Source organism: Nansenia antarctica (genome assembly GCF_963989245.1).
Source record: "Nansenia antarctica genome assembly, chromosome: 5".
Classification (NCBI taxonomy): domain Eukaryota; kingdom Metazoa; phylum Chordata; class Actinopteri; order Argentiniformes; family Microstomatidae; genus Nansenia; species Nansenia antarctica.
The window spans coordinates 41,565,780-41,587,528 of NC_137690.1; the positions used below are offsets into that span (position 1 = coordinate 41,565,780).

At 47.2% G+C, this 21,749-nt stretch overlaps 1 protein-coding gene across 1 annotated transcript in view; it reads left to right on the plus strand.

The window, feature by feature from the left end:
• syngap1a (synaptic Ras GTPase activating protein 1a) overlaps window positions 1-21,033 on the plus strand; it is a gene marked incomplete at both ends in the record, with an annotated part of 173,778 nt that extends 152,745 nt beyond the window's left edge. The window contains 12 exons of the mRNA XM_080531626.1: window positions 235-379; window positions 620-764; window positions 1,241-1,477; window positions 4,709-4,910; window positions 7,095-7,285; window positions 12,141-12,336; window positions 14,727-15,329; window positions 15,729-16,274; window positions 16,451-16,624; window positions 16,993-17,204; window positions 17,741-17,768; window positions 20,737-21,033. Of these exons, the coding sequence (XP_080387752.1) occupies window positions 235-379; window positions 620-764; window positions 1,241-1,477; window positions 4,709-4,910; window positions 7,095-7,285; window positions 12,141-12,336; window positions 14,727-15,329; window positions 15,729-16,274; window positions 16,451-16,624; window positions 16,993-17,204; window positions 17,741-17,768; window positions 20,737-21,033 (2,976 nt within the window). The remainder of the gene's footprint in view (window positions 1-234; window positions 380-619; window positions 765-1,240; window positions 1,478-4,708; window positions 4,911-7,094; window positions 7,286-12,140; window positions 12,337-14,726; window positions 15,330-15,728; window positions 16,275-16,450; window positions 16,625-16,992; window positions 17,205-17,740; window positions 17,769-20,736) is intronic.
• Window positions 21,034-21,749: the final 716 nt, after the last annotated feature.

The window sequence follows — 21,749 nt, forward strand, 5'->3', positions numbered from 1 at the left end:
CTGACAACCGAATATGCGATGACAATCTTGATACACTGTGATGTACTTGAATTGGAGATTACATTTCCAGACTTTTTTCTTCTGCACCTGATCTACAGCGGTTTGTGTAGTACTCTTGTAAAGTACTATTGTAAAGTGCTTTGAGTTGCATTCATGTACGAAAGGCGCTATATAAATAAAGTTTCACTTCACTTCACTACTCTCTGTTTGAAAACCTGTTCTTGACTGTTTCAGGACTTCCTGTCGGACATGGCCATGTGTGAAGTGGATCGATTCATGGACCGGGAGCATTTTATTTTTCGAGAGAACACCCTTGCCACTAAAGCCATAGAGGAGTACCTCAAACTGATAGGGTACAAGTACCTCAAGGATGCCATAGGTAACAGTCAACATTTTCGCTTCATTGCCTACCCAGTGTGAAATCACCTATACAATAAAACTAGAAATTCCAAAATGCTCAATGTCATTTAATGAAATCCTTTTCGTGCACATATTTACACATCATTACGGCATTAAGAAAAAAGATGAAAGCGTGTTGACGACTATGTTGACGACGATGTTGATTATGGAGGTGAAGATGATGATGACGTGGGTTGACAGACGTTCTTCACGTTCGCAGGAGAGTTCATTCGAGCGTTATACGAGTCCGAGGAGAATTGTGAAGTGGATCCCATGCGCACTCCCCCGTCCGTCCTGGCGGACCATCAGGCCAACCTCCGCATGTGCTGCGAGCTGGCGCTCTGCAAGATCATCAACTCCCATTGGTCAGCAGTCTCTCCTCCTGGTTATTCTAGAAGATTCTATTCTATTCTATCTATATATACAGAAATACAGTATGTCTTTAACTCAGAAACATATTTGGTAAGGCTTTACCTAAAACCCAGCAACAAAGTGTTCACAATTAGGGCAGAAATCTGGTCTAGTCACATGGTCAATAACACATTTGAATCGTAAAGCTACTTTGAACGTTATCATCGCATCATTTTGTGCGTTTTAAGTTTGCAAATACTTGTTACTTTCTTATAATAGGTTATAGTATGAATGGCAAAAATATTGATCACAGTTACGTTTTGTATTATTGATAGCATTCGATTAGATATAGGGTTTGATAGTTTGACTTTGATCTTAAATTGGATTTATATGCCCAAATTAGACTAGAGTATTAGAGTAACACTGCTGTGCTTTCCTTTGTCTAACTCATGTTGCTAACGTGACCTCATGTGTTCCGTGTCTCCCTCAGCGTGTTTCCACGGGAGCTGAAGGAGGTGTTTGCGTCATGGAGAGTGCGCTGTGCAGAGCGAGGGAGGGAGGACATCGCCGACCGCCTCATCAGCTCCTCCCTCTTCCTCCGCTTCCTGTGCCCTGCCATCATGTCCCCCTCCCTCTTCAACCTCACACAGGAGTACCCCGCAGAACGGACCTCCCGCACGCTCACGCTCATCGCCAAGGTGGTGCAGAACCTGGCCAGCTTCTCCAAGTCAGTCAACACCTTCCCTCCCATTCAGTCACCACCTTCCCTCCCATTCAGTCACCACCTTCCCTCCCATTCAGTCACCACCTTCCCTCCCATTCAGCTTCCCAATAAAGGGCTAATCTGGGATTCGGTTGTTAAGTCGTGACGTGTTTTACCGGGTCCAACGTTGGTTGAGGCGCTCTCTTCAAAATGCCTCAGTAATAATAATAATTCATTATATTTATATAGCGCTTTTCCGAGGCTCAAAGACACTGACAATATGGGGAAAACGGGAAAGTGCTATGTCCCTTGTTGTATGAATAGATCCCAGTCTAAAAAACGATTGAACTGTCATTCTACCGCTGTAGTACACTGGTACTCTGGTGGAGGGAATTTCTGGTTTGGACACGGAAATTGCAAAACGTCACATTTGACGTCAGACTTAACAACCGAATAGCAAAGCGCCCACCCCAGTCGCCTTGTTCTGTGTAAACAGCTGAGAGATGAGGCTGGAGAACTGGGAACTGGGAATCCCAGGAGAGCAAAATTATCATTTGATCCATGTTTTGAAACTATACAGTGTTTGTTCGCAATTATATTGTCTACAAACAATGGAGTATAACAGGCTTATGTAGTTTTTATGGGGTAATGCCTATATAAAATAAAATAAATGAATGTACCAATTGCAGATTGACCCTTTAAGCCTTACCTCTCATCAGGCCTTCTTCATATTAGTAACACGAAGACTAGTATTTCCTCACATTTAGTCTCCACATTTAGCTTGCCTACACATTTAACCTGCCTTCACATTTGTGACACGTTCTAATGCTTTGGTCCTCATGACGGGATCCGATGTAATGATTGGACTTTTCTTTCGGAAAATGTAAACACATTTCAGCGTTGTTGAAAATCAATGACACACTCGCTAGACAACTAACACAGCTTGTTTTGTGAGCCTGCTAACAATGTAAAGTAGTGTTATAGTTAACTAGGTAGCAGTGGGCGATTACTCACCCAATCCATTGCGTTGCAATATTCTGGCTTGACTAGAGAGTTTGTGTCGTGATTCTCAACAACGTTGAAACATAGTTCAAAATAAAAGTCTGAACATTTTGATTGGTTGCCGACATGCGGACCAATTAGCCTGCCTTCACATTTAGCCTGCTTCACCTTTAGCCTGCCTTCACATTTAGTCTGCTTCACATTTAGCCTGCCTTCACATTTAGCCTGCTTCACCTTTAGCCTGCCTTCACATTTAGCCTGCTTCACCTTTAGCCTGCCTTCACATTTAGCCTGCCTTCACATTTAGACTGCTTCACCTTTAGCCTGCCTTCACATTTAGCCTGCTTCACCTTTAGCCTGCCTTCACATTTAGACTGCTTCACATTTAGCCTGCCTTCACATTTAGCCTGCTTCACCTTTAGCCTGCCTTCACATTTAGACTGCTTCAAATTTAGTCTGCTTCACAGTTAGCCTGCTTTACCTTTAGCCTACCTTCACATTTAGCCTGCTTCACATTTAGCCTGACTTCACATTTAGCCTGCCTTCACATTTAGCCTGCTTTACCTTTAGCCTGCCTTCACATTCAGCCTGCCCTCACATTTAGTCTGCTTCACATTTAGCCTGCCTCCACATTTAGTCTGCCTCCACATTTAGTCTGCTTCACATTTAGTCTGCTTCACATTTAGCCTGCCTTCACATTTAGCCTGCCTTCACATGTAGCCTCTTCAGATTTAGTCTGCTTCACATTTAGTCTGCTTCACATTTAGTCTGCTTCACATTTAGCCTGCCTTCACATTTAGCCTGCCTCACATTGCCTCATGCCTCAGTCTCAGTCTCATGTAGCCTTCCAGGCCTCTTCCACCTTGCTTCATATGCTAGAACAGCCATGAGGTCATTTGACCCTATGAGTAAAGAAAAATGTTATATCTTCACACTCGATCAAATTTCAGAACCCTCCTTTCATGACTTTTCCTAGATATGTGCGTTCTACATTATCCTTACATTTTCAAAATCACATCTGGATAACGTGATGTTAGAATTATAAGGTTCTAGCAAAATTTAGTTTTTTTACATAATCTGATCCATTAGGTGTTTATTAATGCCTGTGTGGTGTTATTTTTAAAATGTTGACATTTTTGAGTTAGTAATTCATAAAATACAAAGGTTCCATCTCACAAAACATAATGGAATGTAAAGACCTTGACGCTCAATATATCTGAACTACCCTAAACGGAGATAGAACCTTATAATTCTAAGCTCACGATAAGCAAGCTATTTTGCCATGTTCTGTGTAGGAAGCAGGCTAAATTACAAGCGGCCAACTAGTGGTTGTTGTGTGTAACAGTTTGAGCATTGTAAAGAGGCGGCTCTTATAGTAGGTAAAAAAGGCACGGCTGTTCTAGTGTTAACCTTTACTTGTTGGCCTGCGTCCCATTCATGACATGAAAGAATGTGTCTCCACTTAGCATGTGTTCTTAGCATGTGTTCACATTCCAAGTCATTCACTGTGTTCTCTACCAAGTACCATTTACTCAAGTCATGATTCAATTCTCTTTTGCATTCCATACTGTATAACCATTGAAGATTAATAAACAATATGTCAATGATAGTTCTTTACCCTCCGACATAGAATAGAAGTGTAATAGCATGGCTACAAATAGAAAGCTATTTTGAAACGACCTACTGATTCTCGTAGTGCCCATTTGCATTTAATTGCATGGTAAAATTAATAGATGTAATTATGTCAGAAAACTCTGTATTTAAACTGTATTTAAAAAAAATAAGTATGACAATTCACATTTATTCTTGGAGGATGTATGACGTGTTGATTGTTATTTTCAAGTAGTTATGCGGTTATTTCTCCATATAAATGTGTGTGCTATGTAAACTTGAAACAAACAAAGTAATTACACTGAAATGAAAAAGGCACAGTCATGGGAAACGTAGTTGACCTCATTCTTGAGCTCAGACTCAGTCAGAATTCAAACTCCCAGCTAACTACCTAGCTATAATGTTTCCCACAATATTTCTGTGTGACTGAGTTTCAAGCAACTGTCTCTCTCACCCTCATCCATTTCATTTCATGTTCCTTACTTCACATCACTATTTGTCCTGGTTCTCCCACTCTGTCTCCCCTTCTCTCACCCTCAATCTCTCACTGTCTGTTGGAACTCCTGTCCACCCCCAACCCCCCCCCCCCCCCTCTCTCTCTCTTTCTCTCTCCTTCCACACTGCTGTATTTTCTCCCCCCAGGTTCAGTGGCAAGGAGGATCATATGTGTTTCATGAATGAGTTCCTAGAGATGGAGTGGGGCTCCATGCAGCAGTTCCTGTATGAGATCTCCAACATGGACACAGGGAGCAACGTGGGGGGCTTCGAGGGCTACATCGATCTGGGCAGGGAGCTGTCCATGCTTCATAGCTTGCTGTGGGAAGTCATGGCTCAACTCAGCAAGGTAATAATAATAATAATAATATAAATAATAATAATAATAATAACTTTATTTGTATAGCGCTTTTCAAACGTTGCAGCTCAAAGTGCTCCAATCATTATATAATCATCATTGAATTATTTAGTCATTTAAAGGCAATATTAAAAAGATGGGTTCTTAGTCTTGACTTGAACAGATACAGGTACAGAGTACTTGAACAGGTACAGAGATAACACTGTGGAAAACTATACAGAAAACCAGTTTTTATAGACACAAAATACAACTGGTGGCAAAAAAAGGAAACACCTATGAATGAATGAATGAATGAATGAATGAATGAATGAATGAATGAATGAATGAATGAATGAATGAATGAATGAATGAATGAATGGTCTTTATTGTCATTAATACAGTACAGGTACCATACAACGAAATTTAGGAGGGGGGGCTCCCCTGGTGCTTGGAAAAAAGACTAAAAACAAGAGAGCCAAGGATAAAACAAAAAGAGAAAAGAGCTGGTTGACATAAATAAGGCTATGTACACTATCTCCTATACTATACTACTATACTATACAATAAAACACTGTGCTGTACACTATGCTATACTATAAATGTCCTAACCTTTCCCTATATCTGAACCTTATGTACACATGGGTTGTCATATTGCACTTAATATTTGTTGCACATTCATTAAAGTGTCGCAGTTAGCAGGTTTAGAATGTTCACAGTTGTATTACAATATTGCACTTATGTTTACAATCTAGTAGCTGCCATCAAATTGTCTAGATTGTCCAGGGCCTAGAACCTAGGTCTTTGCTGTGTTCAGGGCCTGAATGGCCCTAGGGTAGAAGCTAAGCTTCAATCTGTTTGTCCGTGCGAACATGGTCCTGAACCGCCTGCCTGAGCGCAGCCGAACAAAGTGTTCGTTCCCAGGGTGGGATGGGTCCCTGGAGATCTTGGAGGCCTTCCTGAGGCAGCGTGTGTTGCACAGCTCTTCCAGAGAGGGGAGGGGGGCACCGATGATCTTCTGGGCCGATCTCACGACTCTCTGTAGCGCTTTCCTCTCTGCGGCTGTGCAGCTGAAGAACCACACGCAAATGCAGTAGGTGAGGATGCTCTCCACTGTGCAGCGGTAGAAGGTCACAAGCAGCTCCTGTCTGAGGTGGTAGTTCCTGAGGACTCTCAGGAAGTAGAGCCGCTGTTGTGCCTTCTTGATGATGGCTGCTGTGTTGGTCCTCCAGGACAGGTCCTCCTGTATATGCACCCCCAGGAATCGGAGAGTTGAGACTCTCTCCACGCTCCCTCCATCGATGAGCAGGGGCTGGACCTCAGATTTTTTCCTCCTGAAGTCCACGATGATTTCCTGGGTCTTTAGCTGGTTCAGCAGCAGGTTGTTGACCTTGCACAGCTTGCCCAGCTGCTCCACCTCATCCCTGTATGCCGTCTCGTCCCCGCCCGAGATGCAGCCCACCACGGTGGTGTCGTCTGCAAACTTTATGATGGAGTTGCTGGGGTGGACGGGGGTGAAGTCGTGGGTGTAGAGGTTTGTAGAGGATAGGGCTCAGCACGCAGCCCTGCGGGGACCCAGTGCTGAGTCTGAGGGCTGTGGAGGTGTGGGAGCCCACCCGCACCCTCTGGGGGCGGTCAGACAGGAAGTCCTTGATCCTATGTCAAGTCACAAGGGTCTAAAAGGGTCTCGTACCTCCCACTTAAGCAATGAATTGCTGCAGCAGGTTTTGAGATAAGATATTTCATGTCAAATTCAACATTAGTAGAGTAATTGAGGAGTAGAGGACGAACATTGACCCCAACTAGAAGCTTCTCTTCTAATGTTAATAGTTTTTCTCCCACACTGCTTTACACCTCTCATCGACACCTCTCCACTCCATATTTATCTTCTCTCACTCTTCCCTCTGTTCTCTTGGCTCAATCCCATTTCTATTTGAGCTCCCTCCACTTCCTCAGTTTACTTAGAAACGGCAGAGGCTGTTTTACAGTGAGCATACTGTACTGTACATGCATTCTGAAGAACATGCAAAATGGGTTGACTTCTGATTTCTGCATACAGGGCCACCAACAAAAACACAATAATCAATGCACCAAATCCATACATTTTCACAAATAGCGCTTGATTTCTAGTACAAATCTGTGCAGCAAGGCATGACCTCTAATTATTTTTCTTTCATTCTACCCCCTTTTACCCCCCAGGATGCTATTCTGAAGCTTGGACCCCTGCCACGTCTGCTAAATGACATCAGCGTCGCGCTGAGGAACCCCCAGCTCCACCGGCAGGCCAGCCACCAGCCGGACAGGCAGGCGGACCGGCTCATCTCTCGGCCTCCCTTCAATCGTCTGGTGTCCTCTGACTTCCAGAGCCTCATGATGCGAGACCTCAATAGGTGACTGCTCATGAACTTAATGGCACACTCTTTGTCGTCTTTAGTTTTTCTTTCTGCCATGTCATTGCACAGTTTCTTCGTGGAAATTGTTCCATGCGAAACGCAACACCAACCAATGTTCAGGGCTAGACTTTTGAGGAGTAACAGACTATATATCTGTATATGTCATAATAATAATAATAATAATAATAATAATAATAATAATTCTTTGAATTTATATAGCGCTTTTCCGAGGCTCAAAGACGCTGACAATATAGGGGATACGGAAAACACAAAAACAACAAGTAACATGGAACACAGAGTCAGCGAACGGGGGGGGGGGGGGGTGGTAGGGACAGGGGAGGTGGTTAGGGGTAGGGGAGGCTGTATGCATATCAGGGGGGTGGCAGGGTTAGGGGAGATGGGTAGGGGTAGGGGAGGTTGTATGCGTGTCAATGGGGGGGGGGGGGGGGGGGCGGGGGGGGGGAGATGGCTAGGGGTAGGGGAGGCTGTAGGCATGGGAGAACAGGTAGGTTTTGAGGTGGGATTTAAAAGTGAGGAGTGAGGGTGAGTCTCTGAGTGGTTGGGGGAGAGAGTTCCAGAGGCGGGGCGCAGCCGGTGAAAAGGCACGGTGACCGAAGCCTTTGAGTTTTGAGGGTGGGACAGTGAGGGGAACAATGGATGAGGATCGGAGGGTACGGGTAGGGCGGTGGGGGAGAAGGAGGTCAGTCAGGTAAGGGGGGGCCAGGCTATGGAGGGCTTTGTATGTGAGGATGAGGATTTTGAATTGGATGCGTTCTTTGATGGGGAGCCAGTGGAGAGAGTGGAGGACAGGAGTGATGTGGTCACGGGAGCGGGTGTTTGAAAGGAGGCGTGCAGCAGAGTTTTGGACCATCTGGAGTCTATGGAGGGAGCGGGAGGTGATGCCGGTGAGTAGGGAGTTGCAGTAGTCAAGGCGGGAGGAGATGAAGGCGTGGATGAGGGATTCAGCAGCGGGCGGGGAGAGGCAGTGTCTGATTTTTGCTATGTTGCGGAGGTGGAAGTAGGAGGTCTTGACGATGGAGCTGACGTGGGGATCAAATGAGAGGGTGGGGTCCAGGATGAAGCCGAGGTTGCGAGCCAGGGGGGAGGGGGTGATGGTAGTGTCATCAATGGTGAGTGTGATGGGTCCGGTTTTATTGAGGGTGGATTTGGTGCCGATGAGGATGACTTCGGTCTTTTCACTGTTGAGTTTGAGGAAGTTGTGTGTGAGCCAGGTTTTTATTGCTGAAATGCAGTTTTCGATGTGAGTGAGGGGTGGGTTCTGGGTGGAGTTTGTGGTGATGTAAATCTGGGTGTCATCGGCGTAGCAGTGGAAGTCCAGATTGAATTGGCGGATGATGTGACCGAGGGGGAGTGTGTAGCAGGAAGAGCAGGGGGCCGAGGACTGAGCCTTGTGGGACCCCCTGTGTGACAGAGGAGGAGGTGTGACCGGAGAGGGAGATGAACTGTTGTCTGTTGGTGAGGTAGGAGGTGAGCCAGTCCAGGGCGGTGCCCTCAACACCCAGTTGGCGCAGCCTTTGAAGGAGGATAGAGTGGGACACTGTGTCGAAGGCTGCGCTCAGGTCTAGTAGAACTAGGATGTTGAGGGCACCTGAGTCTGCGGAGGTGAGGAGATCGATCATGACTTTGACCAGGGCTGTTTCAGTGCTGTGATGTGGGCGGAAGCCAGATTGAAGGGGTTCGTATAGTTTGTTGGATTGGAGGTGGGAGTGAAGTTGGGCAGCGACAGCGCGCTCTAGGGTTTTGGAAAAGAATGGTAGGTTGGAGATGGGGCGGTAGTTGGAGAGGTTGGCTGGGTCAAGAGTGGGCTTTTTGAGAATGGGGGTGACAGCGGCAAGTTTGTAGCTTGAGGGAACGTGGCCTTGGGATAGGGACTGATTGAAGAGGGCAGTGAGGTGGGGGATGAGGGCAGGGAGGCAGGCCTTGGTCAGGGTGGTAGGGAGGGGGTCGAGGGAGCAGGTGGTTGTTTTGGAGGCGGTGATGATACTAGTGATGAGGGAGGAGTCAACAGGGGAGAAAGTAGTGAGAGGAGTAGGGGGAGGATAATCAGGAGGGGGGAAGATGACAGCAGGGGGGGCGGGGGTGGTGGAGTTGGAGATGGAGGCAGTCAGTGAGCTGTTGATGTGGGAGATCTTGCTGTTGAAGGCGTGGAGAAAGGAGTTGCAGAGATCAGGGGAGGAAGTTGTGTTGTTGTCCGGGGGCTGGAGTAGTGTCTTGACAGTGGAGAAGAGGGTGCGGGGGTTTCGATTGGTGGTGTTGATGAGGTTGGAGTAGTAGGCAGATTTGGCAGCTTGGAGTGCGTCACGGTAGGAGGAGATATGGTGCTTGTAGGCTTCGGCATGGACAGTGAGGTGGGTTTTGTTGTGGAGTCTTTCTAGTTGGCGGCCGGTCTGTTTCATGGTGCGTAGTTCAGGGGTGTACCAGGGGGAGGAGGTGGTGAAGGAGACAGTGATGGTTTTCAAGGGGGCCAGTGAGTCAAGGGAGTCAGAGAGAATGGAGTTGAGCATGGTGGCATAGTCTTCCGGGTTGATGGGAGTGGAGTCAGTGGGGAGGGCAGAAGATATGGACTGAGATAGAGTGAGTGGGTTGACAGATTTTATGTTATGGAAAGAGATGGTGCGTTTGGTGGGGTGGTGCGGTAGGGGCAGAGAGGCAGAGAAGAGGATGCAGTGGTGGTCAGAGAGTGGAAATGGAAGAGGGTGGGGGTTGGATATGGGTAGGGAGGCAGAGCAGACAAGGTCGAGTGTGTGGCCTTTTACATGGGTGGGGAAGTTGATGTGCTGGGTGAGGTGGAAACAATCAAGGAGAGAGAGGAAGTCAGAGGTGAGGTTGGAGTTGGGTTTGTCGACATGGATATTAAAGTCACCGGTGAGTAAGAGACGGGTAGAAAGGGAAGAGGCGATGGTGAGGAGTTCAGAGAGATCAGAAAGAAAAGAGGGGAGTGGCTTCGGTGGGCGGTAGAGTAGGAGTGCAGTTATGGAGTTGGGGAGTGAAAAGGCAATGTATTCAAAGGATGACATGGGTGGGAGGTTGAGGTCCAGTATAGTGACAGTTAGGGAGTGTTTGTGGAGAGCAGTGAGACCACCCCCTCGCTTAGAGAGGCGGGGTTTAGCGATGTAGGTGTAATTAGGGGGGGTGGCCTGGTTGAAAGGGTAGTAGTCCGAGGGTTGTTGCCAGGTTTCAGTGAGGAGAAGTATGTCCAGGTTGTTGTCCAGTATCAGTTCAGATATGACAGGGGATTTGTTGGAGAGAGAGCGAGTGTTCAGTGCAAGGGAGATGGATGGGGGAGCAGGGGGGAGAGAGCGGAGGTTTGAGGGGTCAGCGGTGCGGTGTGTGGTGATGACAGGTGAGCGAGAGTTAGTCCAGAATGAGGGGATGTTTGTGCCTTCAGGGTGGTGTAGAGTCCGGTGTCAATGTTGCTGGGAGCCTCGATGGATGCAGCGGCGGCGGCGGAGAATGCCTGCCTTGGTGGCAGCGGTGGCAGCAGCAGCAGTGAGGCAATGGTTGTGGTTCAGTGAGTGGAGGTCAGTGGCAGTATAGGTGAGACGAGAGAAGGGCAGGGGGAGGTGGGGGGTAGGTGAGATGGCCGGGAGTCTAGGGCAAAACGATAGGAGCAGCAGGAGGGTGAAACCAAGTTGGAGATGAAACCAAAGTACAGGTGGGAGTAGTTCAGTGGATAGGTTGGGAGTGACTAGTAGTTGGTGGGCAGTGAGTTGTGTAAACATGGCAGTGAACCAGAGTGACAGCGTGGTGTTGTCACTCTGGTTGTTGTTGTTGTCATATGTATTGCTAGCTTGGGACTGAACCCGCGCGGCCGGCCAGCCTAGCCGTGCCATGCCAGCGACCAAATCCCGCAGTAGTGAGTGAAGGTTGGGAAGGACTGACACTCACCTGAGGAGATGGCAACCCCCAAACTGGGGAGGGAGTGGTGGCTACCTCCCAGGACGAGGGTAGTAGCACAGCACGGCCAGGCTAGCGATGTCTGAGAGCGGCGCGCAGCGGGTCGGTCGGCAACACAGAGCCGGGGGACAGGAACGATGGTGTCAAGAAGTGTGAATCCAGTGGGAGTTAGGGGTCCAGTGATGGGGTTAGTGGTGGCGGTGAATACTGTAGTCCGGTAGTGGAGGCAGTGAGAGGTGGCGGGGAGGGGGAAAGCAGCGGAGGTCGGTGAAAAAATTTAATAAAAATAAAGTGAAAATAATTGGAAAAGAAAATAAGGAAAATAAAAAGCGGAGACTTTTGGGGGAAGACGGGCACACAAAACAAGGTAGACGTTGAAAACAAGAAACTATAGACACTTTAGGACAGGACACAAAAAGACAGGATAGGGAAACAGAAGCGGCAGTCGCAAACGCGGACGCCAGCGGTGCTCTGAACCCGGAAAAGCAGCTACGGCAAACGCGCTGCTTACAGTCATAGTTCAGATGGGTGTCAGAAGTTTTTAGACCTCAAGAGTAATCTGATATTATTAAACTAGTTATAAATCATTTAGGAGTCAAATTAGTCACTATGGTAAAGTCAGAAAAGAAAACTGATCTGAAATCTGAAAGGAAAACAAATCTTTGTGATTTAGTTTACTTTAGTGTTTTAGACATGCAGCTGAAAAGTAGCCTTTGTTATATGATTTGATCTGTCTTCAAGTTTTGTCTAGACGTGAGCAGGGACCCAATCTTAAAGAGGGAGCTTAAATGAGATTAAATGTTCAAAATGTTGAAAAACTCATACATACATCATCTTCAGCTGTATTCTGTGTGTTTGATAAATAAACGTAGATTTGATTTGATATATCTATATGTATGACATCTAAATCTGTTATTTTGACGTTCCTCTCCAGCTCTATAGACATCTCCCGCCTGCCCTCCCCAACCTCCGGGGGTGGGGTCCTCTCGTCTCATGTCAGCATGGGGAACTTTGCTGATCGGGACCACCGGCCATCCAAGGACGTGTTCTATGTGACCCGGCCACCCTTAGCTCGATCCAGCCCTGCGTACTGCACTAGCAGTTCTGACATCACCGAGCCAGACCCAAAGGTACAGTACCTGAATGGATCCACAATTAGAAATGGCAGCCAAGATTCACAGAACAGAATAGTAGAAGGAGTAGAATATTTTCTCCCACTTAACAATCAAATGAAATGTAACATGGTATTTAGTACTTTATTTACATATTAGTGTGTCACACTCTGGGCTCTACAATGGTTGTTTTTCCTGGTGGTTTTTCAATTGTTTAGGAAAAACCCTATTTAAAACTCAATTTAACTCTATAAGAACTGTCACTCAGGGGTAGGGGCTGCACATAATTTCAAAGGGAGACCGAGCTGCGCAGCTAGCATAGCTGCCTCTCCCCCAGACGAGCTGAATAGCTTCTACGCCTGTTTTGAAAAATAGCAACACCAACCTACCTGAGAGGGCACACACAGACACCACAGACAGCACAGCCAAAGCAAAAGTGCTCAAGATGTTCAGGCGGGTCAACATCCGCAAAGTGGCCGAGCCAGATGGCATTCCAGGCCGGTTGTTCAAAGCTTGCATGTCACAGATGGCTGGGGTTACGATTATTCAACCTCTCCCTTTCCACGGGAATTGTCCCCAACTGCTTCAAATCATCCACCATTATTCCAGTACTAAAAAAGAACAAGGTAGCATGCCTAAATGACTGGCGCCCTGTTGTCACTCCCATCTTGAGCAAATGTTTTGAGAAGCATGTCAAGCCCCATCCTGATCTGCAGCATGTTACCACCCACCCTGGACCCCCACCAATTTGCCTACCGGAAAAACAGATCCACTGACGACGCCATTGCCACAACACTCCACACTGCCTGCACCCATCTGGACAAGAGGAACTCCTACGTGAGGATGCTGTTCGTAGACTACAGCATTTAACAGCATTTTCCCCTCCATGCTTGACACCAAGCTTAAAGACCCAGGCCTTAACCCCAGCCTATGCGACTGGATCCTGGACTTTATGTTGGACCGACGACAGGTGGTGAAGATGGGCTCAAAGACCTCTACCCCTCTGACCCTCAACACAGGAGCCCAGAGGTGTGTCCTGAGCCCCTTCTCTACTCCATGAAGAGAGAGCAGCGCCTCTTTCATCTCAGGTGGCTGAGGATCCTACGGACCTTCTACACAAACACAACTGAGAGCATCCAGACTGGGTGCATCACTGCCTGGCACGGTAAGTGCAGTGTCCTCAACCGCAAAGCGCTGCAGAGGTTGGTGCGGACAGCTGAGTGCATCAGTGGATGTGAGCTTCCCTCCATCCAGGACATATACTACAAACGGTGTGTCAGCAAAGCCCGGAGGCTTATCAAGGACCCCAACCACCCCAACCACAGTCTGTTCGAGTTGATGGCGACCAAGAGACGAAGCCTCTACCCTAGCCTCAGGGCCAGAACTCAGAGGCTGATCAACAGCTGCTAACCCCAGGCAATCAGTCTTATAAACAAGTCTACTGAGGGCAAGTGACTATTTATCCTTAAGCACACCCCACACACACAGTCACTTTATTCAAATACTACCTCTACCATCCACTGCCACCGAGCACAATACTCATGCTATTTCTATTATTTGTATTACTACCACAATTGTATTGCTCAATTTGTCTTTTGTCTTATTTGTCTTTTACTAACTATTAACTATTTAAGTAACTATTGCCACATTATTTCTCTTGTCGCTGCAATGTCAAGGAACTGAAGCCCAAAAATGTTACTCTCTTATACTTGTATAATGGGATGTAAAAATAAACTTTAAACTTGTCATTACAATGAAATGCAAGCTTGCATGACACGCTGAAGTATTACTGAAAACGTAGTAAAACTATTACCTGGGCACTTCCATTAGCCTACCCAAAATAAGACACTGGATTACTCATATACGTTTATTGCAGAGGAAAAGGGGTGACTGACATTTGGACTTTTTACCTTCCTCATAGTCGAGGAACGTTACTGTTTAGCTTCAAAACAGATTCATGTTGTCATGTTTTAGAAGACGTATGTGGAAATTCAATATGGTATGTGGAAATTCATGCAGAACTGGCTCAACCAAACTACAGTACATCACTAGACTAGTTATACATCAGACACAACACTATCACAAACATGCTTTGACATTTGTAAGAATTGGCTGTACCGTTTTCACAAAGGACATTACTAATCAAAACTTTGGGATTCATTTTGCATGTGCAAAAAAACTGCCAAAAGGGTATCAAAGTCACCTATCTTATCAATAATATTTCTCATAGATGCCATGAGACATAATCCAATGGGAGTTTAGAATACTGTAACTAGAGACTAGTTAATTACTAGTTCAAGTGAATCACTATTAATTCATTGTTAATTAATATATCCTTATTGCAAAGTGTTACAGGTCATTTTAGATTGGTTTCATAACTAAGTCTTCCACCTCTCTCTCTCTCCCAGGTCCTAAGTGTCAACAAAAGTGTGTCCATGATGGACCTGCAGGACTCCCGCATGAACAGCATCTCCAACCTCCACTCTGTGGGCGACATGCTCAACTCCTCCCAAGCGTCCATAGCCGGCCTGGGCCACAGCTTCGGAAACCTGGGGGGCCCGCTTCGCATGGGGGGGAGCCACATGTCTACGGGCTCCGGGGGCTCCGGCCTGAGGATGAGTCAGAATCAGATGGGTCACATCGGGGGGGGTCCGACTGACTCTCTCTCCCAGCAGCAGCAGCAGGTGGCGGCCGCCATGCACTTCCCCCTGTCCTTCCAGAACCCCCTCTTCCACCTCGCCACCGACAGCCCCAGGAATCATCCCCAGCAGACCCGGGGGGCCCCTCCCCCTCCGCTCCTGCTGTCCCCGGAGAACGACCATGGTCACCAGGGCTACATGCCGGCCTTCGGCCATGGCGGGTTCTCCCGCAGCGAAGACCTCTCGGCGCTGCGGCCCCAGAGCAGCCTGGTGCAGCCCAGCATCGTTCACTCTCACAGCTACAGCGACGACTACACGCGTCAGAACCAGAACGCTGACTACGCCCGGCGTCAGCTCTCGATGCAAGTGCAGGTAAGGTGCAGCGCTTTCGAATCCGAATCAAAGTGATACTGTGTTTTCTTGAGATAGACAATACTTCACCCGAATGTCACGGGATCTTGGTGTAGTATACAGCATACTGTAGGATGTCGCATTTACTGTGGATGGTTGCACAAATCTTGGATATCAGACAAATTAACCGTTGTATGAGAGTTAAAAACTGGAATCCAGTTTGATCAGCTGTTATGTCTCCATACTTGCGTCAGGTAAAGTTTAGGCTGCCTGGTTAGTTTCCTTATCACTCTTTTCTCTCTCCATCCCTCCCCCTCTTTCTTCTGTAGTATTTGACCTGAAAGACTATTCTACATGTCCTTCTCTAACCCCCCACCCCGTCCTCAAACTCTTTCCTTTCCCTCACTCTCTCTCTCACAGGAGAATCTCCAGCAGCAGATTCTGATGGGCATGACTCCTCAGACAGCCACGGGCACCGGCACACCCAATGCTATGGCCACGCCTCCCTCCACCGTGCACCCTCACCGACAGGTCTCCATAGCCCCGCCTCCCCCCCAGCGCCTCAAGTCTCAGCTGTCCGTCAGCCCCGCGGCCACTGCCACTCCTCCAAAGGCCCGCCCCCAGAGTGGGAACCTCCTCCTCCAGTCCCCGGAGTCGAGCTTCGGTGGCAGGCTGCCGTCACCTAGGCAACAACAGCAGCAGCAACAGCAGCAGCAGCAGCAGCAGCAGCAGCAGCAGCAACAGCAGCAACAACAACAGCAGCAGCAGCAGCAGCAGATCATCAAGGATAGTCCAGCTCCTGGGCTCCCACACCAGCCGAGCTCTGCCAGGGAGAACCAGGGTCCAACGGGGAACGCAGGAGAGTCAACAGACACGCCGACAAAGAGCACCAAGCAACCTCAGCAGCAACAGCAGCAACAGCAGCAGCAGCAGCAGCACCTGCTTAAGCCTACCGTCAATAAACAGGTCTCTGGCATAGAACACCATGAACCTCAGATGTTTGTCTTATTTTGTATCCAACACACCCGTAAACTATATGGGTTTACTATATACGGAAATTGCAGTAATGCCCCAAGTCTATGAAGGGCAATAGGTTGCAAGGATGAAAGAAAGTTAAACTTAACCCTTGTCCTTTCTTTCAGGGTTCTCAATCACCCTCCACCCTGACCGCCCCTACCCCCAACGAACGCACTGTGGCCTGGGTGTCCAACATGCCACACCTTTCTGCGGACATCGAGACCTTGCGCCACGACCGCGAGGGAGTACTCCAACTGAAGGAGTACTCCAAAAGTATGGACGAATCCCGCATGGACAGGGTCAGTCCATTCGTTTGTCCCCTTTTCGGATTCTAAAGTGAATAGGTTCTTAGAACGTAGGGGATCGTCTTTAACTTGCTTGCTTTCAGGTAAAGTTTTGGTTGCATTGTACGATAGCATGTTCCATTAGGTCATGCAACGTTAAATTGAGACTCAGCAATAGGAAGTTGTCACATGTTGTGAGGTGACCACAGGTGCAAAACGAGCAAGATGTCTTGTTAGCAACATCACGCCTCCCGCACAAGTGCACAGCAACGCGATGTGGTGTTTTACATCGGTAAAAAAAAGGATAACAAGTGAAACGTTTTTGTTTATGGCGGAGGGCCCTGCCTAACAACCTTCTCCTCCTGACTCTCTCCGACGGGCAGGTGAAGGAGTACGAGGAGGAGATCCATTCCCTGAAGGAGCGTCTGATCATGTCCCACCGCAAGCTGGAGGAGTACGAGCGGAGGATGCTCTCGCAGGAGCAGCAGACCAGCAAGATCCTGCTGCAGTACCAGAGCCGCCTGGACGACAGTGAGCGCATGCTCCGGCAGCAGCAGGTGGAGAAGGACTCCCAGATCAAGGGCATCATCAACAGGTCAGCTGAGAGAGAAGCTAAAGGAAGTGGGACGACAAGTCTTCCCATGACTTCTGGTTCCAGCCTGGCACTAGGTTTATCGTTCATTTCAATGGAGCAATGCGATGTCTTTACTATTACTGAGGGTTTATGGGTATTTTTGCTGATCCATATTTTTTTAAGCATTGGTTAATCCTAACGGTTCTCTCTATGCAATAATTCAACACCAAGGTTGCTGGCCAATGTTTTGTGCAGACGGAAGGGTTGCGTAGAGCACCTTCAACAATTGTTATTTATGGTTTATTTTATTTTCAGTGGTAGTCAGCGAAATATTATGTTGGTTGTGCTTAATCTACAATATGGTCCAGAATTGATTCCTTTGAAATGAATAGCTCTGGAACTAGATATCGGAGCTCGTGGTTGCCGACTCCTATACTGTACTTCCCCATCTTGGAAAAGCTAATGAATATGGCCTGTTTGACACCCTTGAACTGAAGGGCTGAATCTCAGTTGTAGAGGTCTCTATAAAACAAACTGTCTCTTGTTTTGTTTTTCAGGCTCATGGCAGTGGAGGATGAGTTGAGAGTAAGTGCCAATCCTGAAATCAAGCCCAGAATGTTCTCAGGGCAGGTCTGTCAGGTCTGTCCTCGTCTGAGTGGATGACAATGTCCTGTTGTCTCTATGGTGTGTGTGTGTGTGTGTGTGTGTGTGTGTGTGTGTGTGTGTGTGTGTGTGTGTGTGTGTACATTGACATGGATTCTCCATTTTATTATTGGTGTTCACAAGCAATTTTATTATCCATATGGTGAATTGATACACAACCGACAGGTAGGCTAACCATGGAACAGGCAGAGAAGAACGCTTCTCAGTTCTCCTTCCCTCAGCTCCGCGGCGCCCCTCCCCCCGTGCTCTCAGCAGCCCAGGCTGAAGTAGCCAACAACAACAACGGCAGCTGGTGAAAGGGGGAACAAGTCGGCAACCAACCAAATGCTCAGACTTTTATGCAATGGTAGTAGTGGGGATTACTCACCGAATCCATTGTATTGCAGTGTTTTGGCTTGACTAGCGAGTGTGTCATTGATTTTCAACAACGTTGACATTTATTGACTTTTTTTTGAATAAAAGTCTGAATATTTTGATGGGTTGACGGCTTGTTCCCGCTTTCACCAGCTGCTGTCACATATGAGGCAGTGGTTTTGTCAGATATCAGATTATTCACAAATGGACAGCTACATGTCAATATAATGTAGGCTATTGATGCGTACAATTCACCGCAAGGAGAACGGTGGATTAATCTTCATGTTTAAGATTAGTGGTGTTAGAGCATCCACTGGAGGGGGCATGTCGCTTGCAAATGTTTAGTAGCAATTAGATGATGTAATAAGGAGATAAACCCAAGGTGTATACTAAATGCTCTGGTCGCAGGGGGAATCTTGGTTACAAATAGGTTAATCTCTTTCACACCTTTGTCTGATTTAACAAGAGACCATCTTATGGCCATATCACATTTAGAATGTTGGTTGCAATTAACCCAGTTTAATTAATCACATTCTTAATTATGCTTTAAGTGATAATGTGGGGTTTGTCTGACGTGTGAAACATCATGTGACTTTTGTCAGACAGTACGATTACTGATGACAGGCCGGTGTAAAGGCAGCATTACAAATGATCCATGCAGTATTTTACACTGTCTTCAATGTAAATAGTTGACATTTAAGGTAATATTAATGTTGTCTGTACTCTCCATTATTTTTTGTATTATGTTATTTTGTTTTATATTTGTATGTTGTAAAAAACCAACAACAACAAAAAAACATGTATGTGTATGTGTATTTATTTCATGTGATATCCAAGTGGTTTTTTGGTTAAAGAATTAGTATAGGAATAGTGGTTAAACTGGGGGAGGGGGGAATCAATTGCTTGTCGATTTGTTATTATAGATTCATGCTAAAATGATCATGGAATTCTGCAGAATTTTTTTGACTGCAGCATTTTGCAGTCCATTATTGACAGATGTAAAGAGAATGAGGTCAGGGCCCGATTTTTTACTGAGCTGGCCAGTTTCACTGACATGCGTCACAATGCGACATATTGATGTGGAATAGACTAAAACAAGACCTTGGAAACCGGTGGGAGCGAGAGCACGTCACAGTGGGAGTTAACTACAGGGCACTGTGCACATGCGCCTAAGAGCTGTGACGTCAAAGCTGCCTAGCAACCATTTGCCTCCCTGTCGATTCCTACAACACAACAACACTTTGAAGTAGGGTTAGTCGTTAGTTAGGGTTAGTCGTTCTCTAAGTCATAAGAAAAGAAGAACAAGTCTTTAATGAATCAGTTTATTTTCTTAGGACCGTGTTGTCTTTATCTTTGTCTAGCACAGAATGTCAAAAATCGATGTCTTCACATTTGTAGACTCTGGTATGGTGCCAGAGATAACGAATATGAGGTGAACAATTGGTGAAGTGCTCCTTCAAGTCCTTGAGTCCCACACACCAGACTGAGATTCAGACAGTTGCGACTGGACCAGGCGATTCGGTTGCTGCTGTTTTAAACAGAACCGTCATAGAGTACCACACTACAATTGGCAAGAAAGACATCTAGTACACATTTAGGAATATCTGCCTGTGGAAATCTTAGAGTGTATCGTTAAGAAATCAAAGTTGTCAATGCGTCTAAGTTGTGAGGACAAGCTGCCCCAAACACTGGTTCTCATCGAAAAAGAAAAATCTACAAAGCAAGTCTCTCCAGATAAATGAACCAAAGGTTGTGTTCCATGTCGTCGTCATTGCAGGGCTGTGCAGTAACAACAGATTGCTCTATCGTATTGACGCCGTTACGCTTATCTAGGCGTTGTGAGAACCTGCTTTGCAGATGGTCTGGTCCCACTCAAGAGGCTACACTCTTCCCATAACTTAAGCATGCTTGTTCGATATGTGCCAGTAAGGCCACCGTTTGCAGTTTAATAACAGGAATGACTTGTAAATCAATGTGGTGGAGTCATATGGTCAAATTCAGATTTCTCAACAAGCAGACACTATAAAAGGGAGCCACTGATATGAAGCCCTTTGACGAATACATTTTTGAAATTTCAAACAACGCCCCTATCAATCTCCTTCTCTAAAAGGCTTTAGGCTCTGTCTCTGTGTGCCACTGCCTCATCTCATTGTGTAGAATAGGGCTCCAGAACGCCCGTTTCCTGAACCTGAAACCCTGCTCATGCTTGTCTACCTCTCCGTCTCTGTCCCGTGCTTTTCTTTTTGGGTCTTTTCATTCATCTCTGTGACGACGTCTCATTCCTCTGCTTTATAACCCCATTTTCTTCTCTCCCTCTCTGCAAAACTCTACCCCCCCCCCTCCCCCCAAATCCCTCTTTTCTCTTGCCTTCTACCCTCCCCCTCGATATCCATCCCCTCCTGTGTGCCGTTGTTCTCTCCCTGTGCTTTCTCTATACAATCCCCCCCCCCTCCTCCTCCTCCCACTATTCCACCTTTTATCCCTCCCTCATTTTCCCCACCTTTCCCTCCCCCTTTCTCTATCTATCTATCGGTAGGAAGAGGACTCTTCCTCTCTGGGTTCAGCAGACCCCCTTGGGCTCCCTGGAGGGGGGGGAGGGGGGGCCACCGTCGCTGCCAGGTCCGGGATCTCATCTTCGGGCACGTCCTGTGCCAGCTCTCCCTGGAACGGAGCCCTCCCTCCCCTACCCCCTCCTCGCTTACATGTGAGCCACAATGGAGAGCTCCGTGGCAACCAAGCCTCCCCCGCAAGCACCATGGTTACATCAGCCAGGAACACTGCAACTTGGACCTCGGCAACAGCAGCATCAGATCCAGGGGGGAGGGCAGGATAATGACGATGCCGCATGTGATTATTGAAACCATGTATTTGGGGCAATAACAGGTTCACACTCTTATATCAAACTCTATCTATTATTTGATTTAGGGAAATATCACGTCAGTGTTATTAAAATAACTAAAATAGCAGAGCGGCTCAGTGGGTAGACATTAAACACACTCATGTATCCGTCAGACGCTTCTCGAATGGCGGTTAAAGAGATGTTCCACTTCTTCAAAAAAGACTAGTCCTGTTTTAGCCCTGACCTTGGGTGTTTTAGCCCTGACCTTGGGTGTTTTAGCCCTGACCGTGGGTGGAGTTGATCAGCCCAGACAGGTTTCAGTGACATCATATGATGCTTCTTAAGATACAGAGTCGTCATATTTTGGACCTGATTGTTTGTCAGTGAAAGAGCACAGAGAAGAATGACAGAGATGGTAGCTAATGCTATATGGGTGTGTTGAACAATCCCTGATGCAGGCTGTGTGAGACAGGCTGTGTGGTGTGAGGCAGGCTGTGTGGTGTGAGGCAGGCTGTGTGAGGCAGGCTGTGTGGTGTGAGGCAGGCTGTGTGAGGCAGGCTGTGTGAGGTAGGCTGTGTGGTGTGAGGCAGGCTGTGTGAGGCAGGCTGTGCGGTGTGAGGCAGGCTGTGTGAGGCAGGCTGTGTGGTGTGAGGCAGGCTGTGTGGTGTGAGGCAGGCTGTGCGGTGTGAGGCAGGCTGTGTGAGGCAGGC